General features: G+C 49.1%; 1 protein-coding gene across 2 annotated transcripts in view; it reads left to right on the top strand.

Moving 5' to 3' along the window:
• The window catches only part of UCP2 (uncoupling protein 2), a 19,878-nt gene extending 5,320 nt beyond the window's left edge, over positions 1 to 14,558 (top strand). The window contains exons 1-8 of one of the 2 annotated variants that reach the window (XM_032166920.2): positions 6,410 to 6,574; positions 7,632 to 7,788; positions 10,797 to 11,021; positions 11,178 to 11,388; positions 12,243 to 12,437; positions 12,518 to 12,619; positions 13,581 to 13,761; positions 14,133 to 14,558. In XM_032166920.2, the coding sequence (XP_032022811.1) occupies positions 10,896 to 11,021; positions 11,178 to 11,388; positions 12,243 to 12,437; positions 12,518 to 12,619; positions 13,581 to 13,761; positions 14,133 to 14,247 (930 nt within the window). In that variant the 5' untranslated portion in view covers positions 6,410 to 6,574; positions 7,632 to 7,788; positions 10,797 to 10,895 and the 3' untranslated portion in view covers positions 14,248 to 14,558. Of the gene's footprint in view, positions 1 to 6,409; positions 6,575 to 7,631; positions 7,789 to 10,796; positions 11,022 to 11,177; positions 11,389 to 12,242; positions 12,438 to 12,517; positions 12,620 to 13,580; positions 13,762 to 14,132 lie in introns of those variants that run through there. The other variant, XM_058446909.1, reaches the window with a different exon arrangement.
• The last annotated feature ends 457 nt before the right edge of the window (positions 14,559 to 15,015 follow it).

Genomic DNA, 15,015 nt, shown 5'->3' with positions numbered 1-15,015 from the left:
AATTAATATAAAATTGAATTTGATGTTTACAAACCAAGGATTTTGATTTTAGGTTAGAATTACACTTAGAATCATTAAGACTGTGTCTTCAGATCAAAACATTCTAGTGATAAACCTATGATAGAGACATATTCTGGACAGGCGTGGCGGCTCATGCCTGTAATCTCAGCCCTTTGGGAGGCTGAGGTGGGAAGTATTGCTTGAGATCAGCCTGAACTACATAGCGAGACTCTATGTCTACAAAAAAATTTTAAAATTAGCTGGGTGTGGTGGTGCCTGCCTGTAGTCTCAACTGCTCTGGAGGCTGAGATGGAAGAATCACTTGAACTCAGGAGTTTGAGACTGTAATGAACTCTGATCTCTGATTGTGCCACTGCATTCCAGCCTGGGTGATATAGCAGGACCCTATCTAAAAATAAATAAGTAAAAATAAAATAAAAGACATAATCTTAGGCAAGCTAGATCTTAAATTATGCTGGTGTGCTTTTAAAAAATAATTGAATAATTTCAAAGGCTGTCTTCGGTCATTAATTCGTTCAGTATCTCAAATGTTAATTAGAATAATTGGTATCACTTTTTAGATTTTTCGAGTTACCTTCCTTAGGAAGTCTGTGCCATGTTATAATTTAACTTAGTTCTTCTATAGTATAATTGTTTACTAGTTTAAAACTGTATCCTAAGTGACCAAATAAGATATCTGGCAAACAAAGAATTTGAGAATGTTATTACATAAATAATTTTGCTGACTTTTTCTTCTTTATGAAACTAGTTGTAGCCAGGCACTATACATAGTAGCTACAGGCACGGTTTGTGCCTTAATTCCAGCTACTCAGGAGGGTAAGATGGGAGGACTGCTTGAGTCCAGGAGTTCAAGGCTGCAGTGAGCTATGATTACACCACTGCACTCTAGCCTCGGCAACCTAGTGGGACCCTATCTCTTAAAAATAAAATAACAAAACAGACTATGTGTGGCTTAACTTCTATAAATAATGTCTTCCTTAAGAGTGTTAATATAAGCATGTGTTCAATACCGTGGCCTATATAAAGGATTTAATATTTTTCACCAGGTTGCCTGTGGCATTGTCAGTGCTGTGTTTGGGGTAAATATAATATTTAGTTTTCTACTCTGTCTTACATAAGGTACAAACTAAAAGTATGTTATAAAGATTTGTCTATATAAGAAAACTAGGGCCGGGCGTGGTGGCTCACATCTGTAATCCCAGCACTTTGAGAGGCCAAGGCGGGTGGATCACCTGAGGTCAGGAGTTCAAGACCAGCCCAGCCAACATGGTGAAACCCTGTCTCTACTAAAAATACAAAAATTAGCTGGGCGTGGTGGCAGGCACCTGTAATCCCAGCTGCTCAGGAGGCTGAGGCAGGAGAATCGCTTGAACCTGGGAGGCAGAGGTTGCAATGAGCCCAGATCAGGCCATTGCATTCCAGCCTGGGCAACAAGAGTGAAACTCGGTCTCGAAAAAAAAAAAAAAAGAAGAAGAAGAAGAAAGAAAACTAGGTGGAGTGTGGTAGCTTGCACCTATAATCCCAGCACTTTGGGAGGCCGAGGTGGGTGGATCTATTGAGGCTAGGAGTTCGAGATCAACCTGCCAACATGATGAAACCCCATCTCTACTAAAAATATAAAAAATTATCCCGGCGTGGTGTGTGTGCCTGTAATCCTAGCTACTTGGAAGGCTGAGGCAGGAATCGCTTGAACCTGTGGGGCAGAGGTTGCAGTGAGCCGAGATCTTGCCACTGCACTCAAGGCTGGGTGACACAGCAAAACTTTATTTTTTTTTAAAAAAAGAAAAAACAAAAAAAAAAAACTAATATATCAAAATAATGTCTAGTTACTTGGATTCACTCACTTATTCCTTCAATGATTGTTATTGAATTATCATATATTACTAGTGCTTTTTAATACATACCTTCTACAATTTTTCAACTAAAAAGTACTTCATTGATCAGGGCTCTTTAAACTCATCTTCATTTGCATTGTTTTACTAACTATAGTTATTATTCGTGTATTAGCACTCTGAGCCTACTGTAATGATGTGTACCTTAATAAAGAACTGAATATTTGTAATGGCTGGCAGTGAATTTAGTAGTTCTTGAATTTAGAGCTCAAAATATGGGAGTAATTTGCTGTTTTATTTCCTTTGAGAGTTAATAGAGGAAAAACAGAATCTAATAACAATCACGGATTTTAGGGAAAGCACTGTAAAACCATATGATCAATTCTAGCTTCTTAAGTAAACATGGAAAGATTGCCAGCTGAAGACCTGTCATACTCTAAGAAGTTGGGGAGAATTTGCATTTTTAGAACTGTGAGCAAAATGAGAACTACTGCTATGTTCATGCTTTATGAATTTAGCTTTATTTCATCCGCACAATTCATGGGGAAAAAATGCATCTTTTAACTCGGTGTTTTTCAATTCAACTTTTAAAATACGGGATGTGGGCCAGGCCCGGTGGCTCACACCTGTAATCTCATCACTTTGGGAGGCCAAGGCAGGTGGATCACAGGGTCAAGAGATAGAGACCATCCTGGCCAACATGGTGAAACCCCGTCTCCACTAAAAATACAAAAATTAGCTGGGCATATTGGCGAATACCTGTAATCCCAGCTACTCGGGAGACTGAGGCAGGAGAATCGCTTGAACCTGGGAGATGGAGGTTGCAGTGAGCCAAGATCGCGCCACTGCACTCCAGCCTGGCGACAGAGCAAGACTCCGTCTCAAAAAAAAAAAAACAACAACAAAAAACAAACAAACAAACAAACAAAAAACCAGGATGTGTTACTTACCAAGGAAAATTCATTTACAATGGTTAATTACGTGACAAATATGGTCAAGTAATTCCATCTGGCTTTGTGTCAACATTTCCCCACCCTTTTTTTAAAAACCAAAACCAAGAAGAAGAACAAACATCAAAATGGACATGGAAATTAACAAATATATGATTCAATTTAATCTCCTAAGAGGTTTTTTAAAATTATTTTATTTTATTTTGAGACGGAGTCTCGCTCCGTCGCCAGGCTGGAGTGCAGTGGCATGATCTCAGCTCACTGCAACCTCCATCTCCCAGGTTCAAGCGATTCTCCTGCTTCAGCCTCCCAAGTAGCTGGGACTACAGGCAAGTGCCATCACACCCAGCTAATGTTTGTATTTTTGGTAGATATGGGGTTTCACCATGTTGGCCAGGATGGTCTCGATCTCTTGACCTCATGATCCATGTGCCTTTGTCTCCCAAAGTGCTGAGATTACAGGTATTTTTTATTTTTTTGAGACAGGGTCACCCTGTCACCCAGGCTGGAGTGTAGTGGCACAATCATGGCTCACTGCAGCCTGAACCTCCCAGGCTCAGGTGATCCTCCATGTCAGCCTCCCAAGTAGCTGGAACTACAGGCGTGCCCAGCTAATTTTTGTATTTTTTGTAGAGACAGGGTTTTGCCATGTTGGCCAGGCTGGTCTTCAACTCCTGGCCTCAAGTGATCCACCCGTCTCAAGCTCCCAAAGTGCTGGGATTACAGGCGTGAGCCACCATGCCCCATCTCATCTAAGTGGGTTTAAAGAAATTCGGTTTCATGTCAATTTTTAAAATGTAGGGTCATCAAAAATTTGACTTCTTTTTAAAAATGCAATCAGATAATTGTATGCTTATTTGATGAGGGGAGGAAAGTTAATATAGCCAATCTACTCAATATTTTTAGCAGGAATTATCAGAGACTACGGAAATGTTTAAGCTTTTCTCATGTTGATTTTAATTACCTAATGTTTTCAGTTTTCTCTTTCATTCTTGTGTCTTTTTTCATTTTCAGTGTTTCAAATACAGTTTGAATTTAAAGATTTAAAAGTTCCAAAACTGTAAGCACAGTGGATTGTTTCCTGGGATGATATTAAAATTATACAACAAAATATGTGAAACTGTCAATTTGGTTACTGGCACATACAAAATATTTACAAATAAACGTGTGTGTGTGTGCGTGTACACACAATTCAATGAAATAGATGTGAAACAAGTTTTCTTTTCTTTCTTTTTTTTTTTTTTTGAGACAGAGTCTTGCTCTGTTGCCCAGGCTGGAGTGCAATGTCGCAGTCTCAGCTCACTGCAACCTCTGCCTCCCGGGTTCAAGCAATTCTCCTGCCTCAGCCTCCCGAGTAGCTGGGACTACAGGCACCTACCACCACTCCCAGCTAATTTTTGTGTTTTTAGTAGAGACAGGGTTTCACCATGTTGGCCAGGCTGGTTTCCAACTCCTGACCTCAGGTGATCTGCCCGCCTCAGCCTCCCAAAGTGCTGGGATTGCAGGCGTGAGCCACCTCATCCGGCTACAAGTTTTCAAAATATAATTATCTGTACCCACACATTCTCCAGTTTGTCCACAGGACATCTTATGACTTGGGCAAGCTGCTAAAAATCCAAGGGTGCAGCGTTTGTATGTCTATAGGATTGCTCAGATCTGCCCCCACCCTAAAAGAATTTAAGAAAATTTCTTGAGGCCAGGCACAGTGGCTCACACCTGTAATTCCAGTACTGTAAGAGTCTGAGGTCAGAGGACTGCTTGAGGCCAGGAGTTCAAGAACAGCCTGGACAACATAGGGAGACCTGTCACTACAAAGAATAAATAAATTAGCCAGGCTTAGTGGTTCGGCTCATCCCTGTGGTCCCAGCTACTAGGGAGGCAGAAGTAGGACTGCTTGTCCCAGGAGGTCAAGACTGCAGTGAGCTGCGACCCAGCCACCTGCATTCCAGCCTGGGCAACAAAAAGAGACCCTGTCTCAAAAAATAAGTTAAATAAATAAATAATAAAAATAGTTTAAACCCTAAACACATCTTCTTTTTCAAAGAGGACTTCTTAAGGACTTCATGCTGCGTCCTGTTGATCTCCACTTCCCTTTTTCAGTGTCCACACTTTTAACAGTCTCTTTTGCCAAGGATAATAAGTATATAGTTTCTGGAATCCAGATTCTTCCCTGTTTGGACAGCCAGGGGGACAATTTTTGGTCTGCAGGCCTTTGCATCTGTTCTGCTGTTGGTCAGCGATTTCACGGCAAATTTGCCGAGCCTCTCCGGAATGCACAGCCAGACAGAGCTCAGCGCAAAAGCTAGAGAACCTGGCGGAGGGGAGACCCACAGTACCACAAAAATCTTTTCAAAAAATCTTTTTCTTTTCTTTCTTTCTCTTTCTTTCATCTCTCTTCCTTTCCTCTCTCTTTCTCTCTTTCTTTCCTCTCTCTCTTTCTTTTTTCCTACATGGCAAGATCTCCTCATGACAGAAATAATCTGCCTTGACTTCTGTTTCCACGCTTCTTCTGCCAGGACCATGCATGCGCTCGGCGTGTTTTTCTTTCCGCTATAATTATCCAGGCCCATCCCAGCTCTGGTCCCATCAGCTGTTCCATGGCAGTCCCTTCTGCTGGTGAAAACAAATATTGCGCCGGCCTGACCAAGGTGTAAGTCAGGGCTCGCCACTGTGTGATTATCAGGCAGATGACTGAACGTCTTTGGGACTCCGTTTCCTCTTTGTAAAATGGAGGTTAATACCAGCGTTCTTCTACTCCCCAAATGCACGTGTTTGTCCCGGCCACAGGGCCTAATTGTTGGCCGTTGGGTTACCCCTACAGGACGGGTCAGCCAATTAAAGGCGAACCAGGCCCAGTCCGTCTCCTGAGTCCTTTTCTCATCCCAGGGCTGGACAGGCAGCTGGCCTGGGCCCGGCTCTGCCTGGTCACGTGCGGGGTGCCGGCCCGTTTGCTCGTCTGTGTATAGGAGCATGAGCTCACGCTGGGTGCTCCCGCCCCGCCGGGGCCTTTAGTGTCCCTGGTCCCTAAGGGCCAGGCCGCTCCACCGCGGGAGAAGGCGCGAACCCCAGCCGAGCCCAATGGCCCTTGTCGGTTGCTGGGCCACCTGTTGCTGCAGTTCTGATTGGTTCCTTCCCCCGACAACGAGGCGGCTGTAACCAATCGACAGCGAGGCCGGTCGCGAGGCCCCGCCCCGCCCTGCAGGAGCCAGCCGCGCGCTCGCTCGCAGGAGGGTGGGTAGATTGCCCAGCGTGGGGGACTGGGCCCATAAGAGGAAGTGCAGTTAGACCCGCCTCCGCTGGACGCTGTTAGAAACCGTCCTGGCTGGGAGGCAAGAGGTGTGTGACTGGACAGGACTCGTTTCTGGCGGTCAGTCTTGCCATCCTCACAAAGAGGTTGGCGGCCTGAGAGAGTGTGAGGCAGAGGCGGAGAGTGGCAAGGGAGTGACCATCTCGGGGAACGAAGGAGTAAACGCGTTGATGGGAAATGGGAGTGGAGAAAGTCACGGAGAGAACCCTAGGCGGGGCGGTCCCAGCAGAAAGGCGGCGGCTCCAGCGTCTCCTCACCCAAGTAGGAGCTGGCAGGCCCCGCCCCGCCCCGCAGGCCCCGCCCCCGAGGCTTAAGCTGCGTCGCCGCCTGCGCCGAGCCACACTGCGAAGACCCGCTGCGCGCGCCTTGGGATCTGCAGTCCACGCTCGTCCTGCTCGCCCGACGCGCCCTCAGCCAGCCGACAGACACAGCCGCACGCACTCCCGTGTTCTCCCTGCGGCTCGGTGAGCCTGGCCCCAGCCCTGCGCCCTCTGCGCCCCTCAACACTTGTTCTGCGTGCGCTGCGCGCTCTTCCGTTTACCTTCTCTCCCACCCAAGTTTATAGTCTTTTCTTTCTTTCGGTTTTATTTTTTGTTTTTGTTTGTTTGTTTGAGACAGGCTCTCGCTGTGTCTCCCAGGCTGGAATGCAGTGGCGCGATCTCGGCTCACTGCAGCCTCCACCTCCCAGGTTCAAGCGATCCGCCTGCCGGGTAGCTGGGATTACAGGCGCCTGCCACCACGCCTAGCTAATTTTTGTGTTTTGTAGAGACGGGGTTTCAAGCGATCCGCCCGCCTCGGCCTCACAAAGTCCTAAAATTTTAGGCATGAGCCACCGCGCCCGGCCTGTAGTTATCCTTTCTGTCCTTGGTTCTTTATTTCTCTTCTCTCACTCTTTTTCTTACTCCCTTTTGTTCTTTCCCTCTCCCGTTCAGTTGGCTGTCGTTTGAGCCTCCACCTTTTCACTCCCTCCTTTCCACCACGATGCCCAGCCCTGCCTTGGATGGGGACCGTCACTGATGACCACAATGACTTCTCCCTCACCAGGCGGCTCCAGGCAGTGTTCCTGCACCTCCTTTCCCAGGGCTTGGGGGCTTTTTCTAGTGGGCTTTGAGCTGCTGGATCTGGCCTCTGCAGGGCCGGCTCCCAGGCCCTTCCAGCCTCCTCACAGCCCGGCCTGGGCCCTAGCCAATTCCCGGAAAGTCTCTGTCCCATCGTGACCTCCTCACAACTCTCCCACTCACCAAAGTCTGATGACTGTGCTAGGGGGTGCTTATCTAGAGTACTGAGTGTTACAAAAGCAGAAGTCTGGACAAGAGCCAATTTGTGATATTAAGCAGGTGGGGTGGGGGTGGGGAGTGTACCTAGGTTCATTTTCCACCCTGCTTTTCACCTTTCCAGTGTGTGCACTTAATCAGTCCCTGGGCCCTGTTCCCCATCCCCCTCCAAGGCATGGACTGGGTGGGCTTGTGTGTCTTGGAGCAGGTGGCCCTTTCTAAATTCTCTGCCTTTGCCCACCCACAGGACACATAGTATGACCATTAGGTGTTTCGTCTCTCACCCATTTTCTATGGAAAACCAAGGGGATCAGGCCATGATAGCCACTGGCAGCTTTGAAGAATGGGACACCTTTAGAGAAGCTTGATCTTGGAGGCCTCACCGTGAGACCTTACAAAGCCAGGTAAGAGTCCAGTCCAAGGAAGAGGTCTCTTGCTGCCTCCTAACCCTGTGGTCTAGGGTTAGGAGTCAGCAGGGCATTAACAAAAATAATTACCATCCCCACCCCCGACAGTGAAGTGGCTCTTTCCAGTTCACAGAGCACTCACACCTCCCCGCTCTCATTCTGGCCCTTCAGCTGACTCGGACAAGCCAAGGATCTTGGTCCCCATTTTATAAAGGAGAAAACTGAGGCCCACGTGGCACAGTGATTGGCCCCAGGTCATCCTGGGAGCCAGCAGAAGAGCTAGGACAGGAACCTATTGTTCTAACTTCATATTGATGCTAGCTTTTGACTATCCCTGAAACCGAGATTGGTAATCAGCCCGGCTCTGAAACTAGTTATTTGCTGGGGACTGTAAAATAGGATTAACTATTTCTAGGCCTGCATTTTAATTGCTGTTAGTAGGGCCACCTTACCCACCCTCTGAAGGACCTGACTTGGCAAGCCCAAGGCAACATTCAGAATATGGCAGCTGAACCTCTGTGCACTTGTCTTTGGGCAGCAGCTGGGTCTTATTCTTCTCTAGCCTTCACAACATCCTGCAACCCAGCTCAAGGTCAGGAATGTGATAGACTCATGTCATCGTATCTCTGATGCCCAGAGAAGGGATACCATTTGCCCGAGCCTTCTCAGGACTGTTTAATCAGCCTTCGAGAACTTTCCTTGTGAAAGGCCCTGCCTGTGCCTGGGGCTGAGAAAACAGCAGGAAGGAACTGAGGAGCTGGGCAGCAGTGCAAAGCAAATACCACCAGCTTTGGTGCCTGTAAGTGTGGCTCTTACTCATCTCACATGGAAGTAAGGGCAGCCACCTTGCAGGGCTGCTCTGAGGATTGAGCTAATACAGTGCCCTGGGCGTTGAGGTGGGGAAGGTTGTGGAGCACCTCCTGGGGGAAGGGGGTGTCAGAGCAGGGAACCTGGGGAGTCCGAGGGCACCTTCATCAACCCACTCTGTCATTTGAGCACCAGTCTTCACTGAGCCTCGTGGGCACGCTGGAGGGAAACAGGAGTAAGGTCAGGCCCTGTTCTGTAGGTCCCCGTGTAGTTGCTATGGTGAGTATCTTCATTTCCCTGCTTGCCCCAGCCACCTGGAGTGAGAAGCCCAAGAGGAAGCTGGGTGAGCTGTTTGTTTCCATGGGTCTCTGTGTTCACAGCTGACTCCCTTCACCAGCCAGCCCTTTCACCTGAGCCCCAGCAACAAAGGCAGTCAGGCGGGGCTCAAAGCAGCTGCTCCAATGAAGTCAAAGAAATAAGCTCAGGAGAAGAAGCAGATCACCCTCCCCCACTAGGGTGCTGGGCTCACTTCCTCCTGGGGCAGTGGAGGAGGGTGTGGTTCCAACTCAGAACAAAATGGGGCTTTTGGTTTACCTTATCACTCTTCACAGCTCTGACCTGTACCCCTCATCCCTGCCTGTCTTGTGGTGTTAGTGTGGATCCCCTAAATTGGAGGAAAGGAAACTGGCCCAAACAAAAAGGAGAGCAGTTTTCTCTGCATCACATGGTAGGCCAGGAGGAGTCTAATGCCCCAGAGTTTACTCTCAGCCCCCAAAATCACCTAGCTAAATGTTACCTTATCTAAGAAGTCCTTAGGTTTTTTTGTTTTGTTTTGTTTGTTTGTTTTGTTTTGTTTTTTGTTTTTTTTTGAGACAAGGTCTCACTCTCTCACCCAGACTGAAGCACAGTGGCACAATCACAGCTCACTGCAGCCTTAACCTCCTGGGCTCAAGCAATCGTCCCAAGTAGCTGGGACTATAGGCATGCACCACCATGTCCAGCTAATTTATTTTTATTTATATTTTTTAGACAGGGTCTCATTATGTTGCCCTGGCTGGTCTTGAACTCCTGGGTTCAAGCAGTCCTCCCACCTCTGCCTCCCAAAGTGCTAGTTTGTTTTGTTTTTTTTTTAAACAGAGTCTTGCTCTGTCGCCTAGGCTGGAGTGTAGTGGCACGATCTCAGCTACTGCAACCTCCACCTCCTGGGTTCAAGTGATTCTCCTGCCTCAGCTTCATAAGTAGCTGAGAATACAGGCGTGTGCCATCACACCCAGCTAATTTTTGTATTTTTAGTGGAGATGGGGCTTTGCCATGTTGGCCAAGCTGGTCTCAAACTCCTGACCTCAGGTGATCCACCCGCCTCAGCCTCCCAAAGTGCTAGGTTTACAGGCGTGAGCCACCCCACCCAGCCCAAGAAGTCTTTTCTGATCACCCACTCTTCCTCTCTCCCAATGGCATTAGTTGTTCCCTCCTTTGCATTTTGAGAGTATGTCCTGTAAGCCCCAAATGCAGCTTGAATCATCTGCCCATCCACCCCCTGTGCCCAACAGTAAGCTTCCTCTAGGGTAGATATTATCTCCTGCATCTCAGTGAACCACTGCCCAGCAAAGCAGTCTTGCTCAAACAATGACTCTAGAGATCCTAAGCTGTGTGGGAACTGGAGGAGAGAATTAGACTGACGGTCTGGGAAGGGATTGAATTAGTCATCTAGTACCTTTTCTTCTTGACTCAAGTTCCAGACCTGTGGAAACCATTCCTGCTTAGACATCCAGAACATAAGCCTGTGGGTCTGTGCCTGTCAGGTCTTAGTCTGGGTGAAACTTTTCTCCTCTTCTGTCAGCTCTCCAGATGAACCACAGAAGCAGGAATGTGGGCATCATCAGTGAACGCTCTGCATCCAGCAGACAAAGGGCTGGTCCAGTGGCTGCTTATGAGGCAGCGCTAGGAGAGCTCTGATCCAGACTCTCCCTGCAGTGAAAGGGAGGGAGCCCTTCATGAAGTATTGACTGCTTGCGCAGGAATTGCTTCACCAGCACCTAACTGAGTGCCTCTCGAGCTCACATCTCTTTTCCCTCATGAGGCCACTTGGGAGTCTTGCTGAGGGACTTGGTGCTATTAGGGAAGCTGGGTTTGGGTATGGTGAGCAGGGAGGGCCTGGGGACATTGTGGCTAATGGGGCTTTTCTCCTCTTGGCTTAGATTCCGGCAGAGTTCCTCTATCTCATCTTGTTGCTGATTAAAGGTGCCCCCGTCTCCAGTTTTTCTCCATCTCCTGGGAGCTAGCAGGAAATCAGCATCATGGTTGGGTTCAAGGCCACAGATGTGCCCCCTACTGCCACTGTGAAGTTTCTTGGGGCTGGCACAGCTGCCTGCATCGCAGATCTCATCACCTTTCCTCTGGATACTGCTAAAGTCCGGTTACAGGTGAGGGGATAAAGCCTGGGGGTCTTGATGGTGTCTACTCTGTTCCCTCCCCAAAGACACAGACCCCTCAAGGGCCAGTGTTTGGAGCATCGGGATGACTGGAGGTGGGAAGGGCAACATGCTTATCCCTGTAGCTACCCTGTCTTGGCCTTGCAGATCCAAGGAGAAAGTCAGGGGCCAGTGCGCGCTACAGCCAGCGCCCAGTACCGCGGTGTGATGGGCACCATTCTGACCATGGTGCGTACCGAGGGCCCCCGAAGCCTCTACAATGGGCTGGTTGCCGGCCTGCAGCGCCAAATGAGCTTTGCCTCCGTCCGCATCGGCCTGTATGATTCTGTCAAACAGTTCTACACCAAGGGCTCTGAGTGTGAGTATGGAGCAAGGCTGTAGGCCCCTTGGCCCTTTTTTCTCAGTGATGATTGATCTTAGTTCATTCAGTCGTATAGTTTTTTAGGCCCCACAATCCCTAGGAAGATCAGGCGAACAGAGAACTGGAAGGGGCCCTGGTCCTCCACATAGTTCCTGAGCACCTGGGCTATACCAGGCTCTAAGCAGGGCGTCATCCCATCACAGTCTTCAACACCACCTTGGGAGTAGGTAGTATCATCCCAGTGTTATAGAAGAAGAGACTGAGGTGGGAAGGCAGTGGGGAGAGGGGGGACTTGGCCAAGGGCACACAGTAGAGAGCCAGGACACTTGTCTCCAAGGCCAGCATTCTTCCCTTTCACCTCGTTAGTATGCCATGCCAACCCTCCATTTTACATATGAAGAAACAGAGCCCCAAACAAAAGGTTGTCTTTCCCAAGATCACATGGCAGGAAGAAGTAAAGCTGACCTGAGATCCCAAGTCTTAGGAATCCCAGTCCTCAGAAAGCCACTTCTCTCTGAGCCTTGGTTTTCACATTTGTCAGATGGAAATGATTGTGATTTCTCAAGGCTGTTGAGCAGGGAAATGAAAATGTTTTATGAAAGAAAGCACCAAGTTTCATTTTGGTCTTAGCCCTTGCTATGTCCCTAGCAGGGAGTAGATATTCATAGGGATATTTTGTTTGATGTGAGGAGTTCTTACAGCAAGAGCTTGTAGAAGGCCAAAAGCTTCTGGATTCTATTCCCAAAAGCAGGAGATGACAGTGACAGGGTGGTTTTGGTGAGGAGAGATGAGGTAGAAAACGAGTGCAAGCCCGCTGGCCGCTGGCCACTGACCCCATGGCTCGCCCACAGATGCCAGCATTGGGAGCCGCCTCCTAGCAGGCAGCACCACAGGTGCCCTGGCTGTGGCTGTGGCCCAGCCCACGGATGTGGTAAAGGTCCGGTTCCAAGCTCAGGCCCGGGCTGGAGGTGGTCGGAGATACCAAAGCACCGTCAATGCCTACAAGACCATTGCCCGAGAGGAAGGGTTCCGGGGCCTCTGGAAAGGTGTGTACCAGTTGTTTTCCCTTCCCCTTTTCCTCCTCCCCTATACTCTGGTCTCACCCAGGATCTCCCTCCTCCTACAGGGACCTCTCCCAATGTTGCTCGTAATGCCATTGTCAACTGTGCTGAGCTGGTGACCTATGACCTCATCAAGGATGCCCTCCTGAAAGCCAACCTCATGACAGGTGAGTCATGAGGTAGATGGTGCTGGGTCTCACCCTTCCCCCATGCCAGGAGCAGGTGCGGGGGTCTAGTTGACACCAGAAGACCACATCTTTTCATCCTATTTGCCCTTTGCAGGGAGAGTAAGATTGTATCTCTTACTTGCCATATTGAAGCCAACTGGGATGAAGCTCCCACTTTGCACATTGAGGAACTGAGGCTAGATTGGCAAAATGACTCTTTCAGGTCCTCAGAAGAGGTCTCAGCTGGAGTCCCTGTCTCTTGTTTTTGTTTTTTTGTTTTTTCTTTTTTTGAGATAGAGTCACTCTGTCACCCGTGTAATCTCGGCTCACTGCAACCTTCTCCTCCCCGGTTCAAGCGATTCTTGTGCCTCAGCCTCCTGAGTAGCTGGGATTACAGGTGTGCACCAGCACACTGGCTAATTTTTGTATTTTTAGTAGAGATGGAGTTTCACCATGTTAGCCAGGCTGGTCTTGAACTCCTGGCCTCAAGTGATCTGCCCACCTTGGCCTCCCAATGTGCTGGGATTACAGGTGTGAGCCTCCACGCCCCATCCTCTTGTTTGTTTTTTTGAGACAGGGTCTTGCTCTGTTGCCCAGGCTGGAGTGCAGTGGGGTGATTAATGGCTCATTGCAGCCTCGACCTCCCTGACTCAAGCAATCCTCACACCTCAGCCTCCTGAGTAGCTGGGACTGACTCAGGCATGCACACTGTGCCTGGCTAATTTTTGTATTTTGTAGAGACAGGGTTTTTGCCATGTGGCCCAGTCTGGTCTTGAACTCCTGGGCTCAAGTGATCCACCCACCTCGGCCTCCAAAAGTCCTGGATTACAGGCATGAGCCATTGTGCCCAGCCTCTCTGTCTCTTTAAAATCATGAAAACTCTTAGCTACTTAAGTAATTCTCCTTCCTTCTGGAATGATGGGTGAAGATCTTGACTGCCTTGCCTGCTCCTCCTTGGCAGATGACCTCCCTTGCCACTTCACTTCCGCCTTTGGGGCAGGCTTCTGCACCACTGTCATCGCCTCCCCTGTAGACGTGGTCAAGACGAGATACATGAACTCTGCCCTGGGCCAGTACAGCAGCGCTGGCCACTGTGCCCTTACCATGCTCCAGAAGGAGGGGCCCCGAGCCTTCTACAAAGGGTGAGCCTCTGGTCCTCGCCACCCAGTTCAGGCCTCTTGGCTATGCATGTCTATTGTGGGTAGGAGAGAACCACCTGGAAGTGAGTAGCAGCCAAGTGTCAGGCTATTTCTGATCCTGGTCCTGGCATTTCACCAGCATTCACCTATCCCCTTAATTCCTTCCTCCCAGAATTGCTACCATCACTATTTATTAGGTGTTAAATGGAGACTCAAAGGGAATTTATGCTTATATCGGAGCAGCTGTGAGCTTAGTTCATTGAGTCCTCCTGGCCTCCTTTGGGACAGAGCAACTGGGTTGGATTGAATACCAGGCCCAGTGAGGGAAGCGGGAGGTGGAGGTGCCTCCATGACCTATGTTTTTTCTCCTCTAGGTTCATGCCCTCCTTTCTCCGCTTGGGTTCCTGGAACGTGGTGATGTTCGTCACCTATGAGCAGCTGAAACGGGCCCTCATGGCTGCCTGCACTTCCCGAGAGGCTCCCTTCTGAGCCTCTCCTGCTGCTGACCTGATCACCTCTGGCTTTGTCTCTAGCCGGGCCATGCTTTCCTTTTCTTCCTTCTTTCCCTTCCCTCCTTCCCCACCTCTTCCTTCCGCTCCTTTACCCACCACCTTCCCTCTCTCTACATTCTCATCTACTCATTGTCTCTCAGTGCTGGTGGAGTTGACATTTGACAGTGTGGGAGGCCTCGTACCAGCCAGGATCCCAAGCCTCCCGTCCCTTGGAAAGCCAGAATCTTCGTCCTGCCCCCCGCAGCCCAGCCTAGCCCACTTGTCACCCATAAAGCAAGCTCAACCTTGGTGTCTCCTCCCTCTCTTGTAGCTGTTACCAGAGGCCTTGGTCCAATGGCCTTTTAGGTACCTGGTGGGCAGGGGAGGAACCACCTGACTTTGAAAATGGGTGTGATCCACCTTCCACCTCCAGCATCCAATCTGAAGCCTGTCTAGGTCATCTGGTCCATTTCTCTCCAGACCCAGGCCCTGTACTAACATGGGGAGTGCAGGAGCCACCTGAGAGACAGCAGTGCCTCCCCTTCCTTTGCCAGGCCACTTGAGCTCCTACTCAGAATCTGGTACTTTAGTGCCTGCCATCCCAACCCCCCATCCTGGCCGCAGGCCTGTTTATCTGCACGAGTGCTCCTGTGTGCCCTGCATCTCCTGCAGTTCCAGAGGAACATGAGACTCTTAGATGCTGTCGACTTTATTTTACTCCATTTTACAAATGGAAGGAAGACCCACCTCCCGCAAAGTCCCAGAC

The sequence above is a fragment of the Hylobates moloch genome, unplaced genomic scaffold (genome assembly GCF_009828535.3).
Source record: "Hylobates moloch isolate HMO894 unplaced genomic scaffold, HMol_V3 SCAFFOLD_11, whole genome shotgun sequence".
In the NCBI taxonomy this organism is placed as follows: domain Eukaryota; kingdom Metazoa; phylum Chordata; class Mammalia; order Primates; family Hylobatidae; genus Hylobates; species Hylobates moloch.
This window is presented reverse-complemented; position numbering and strand designations above follow the sequence as displayed.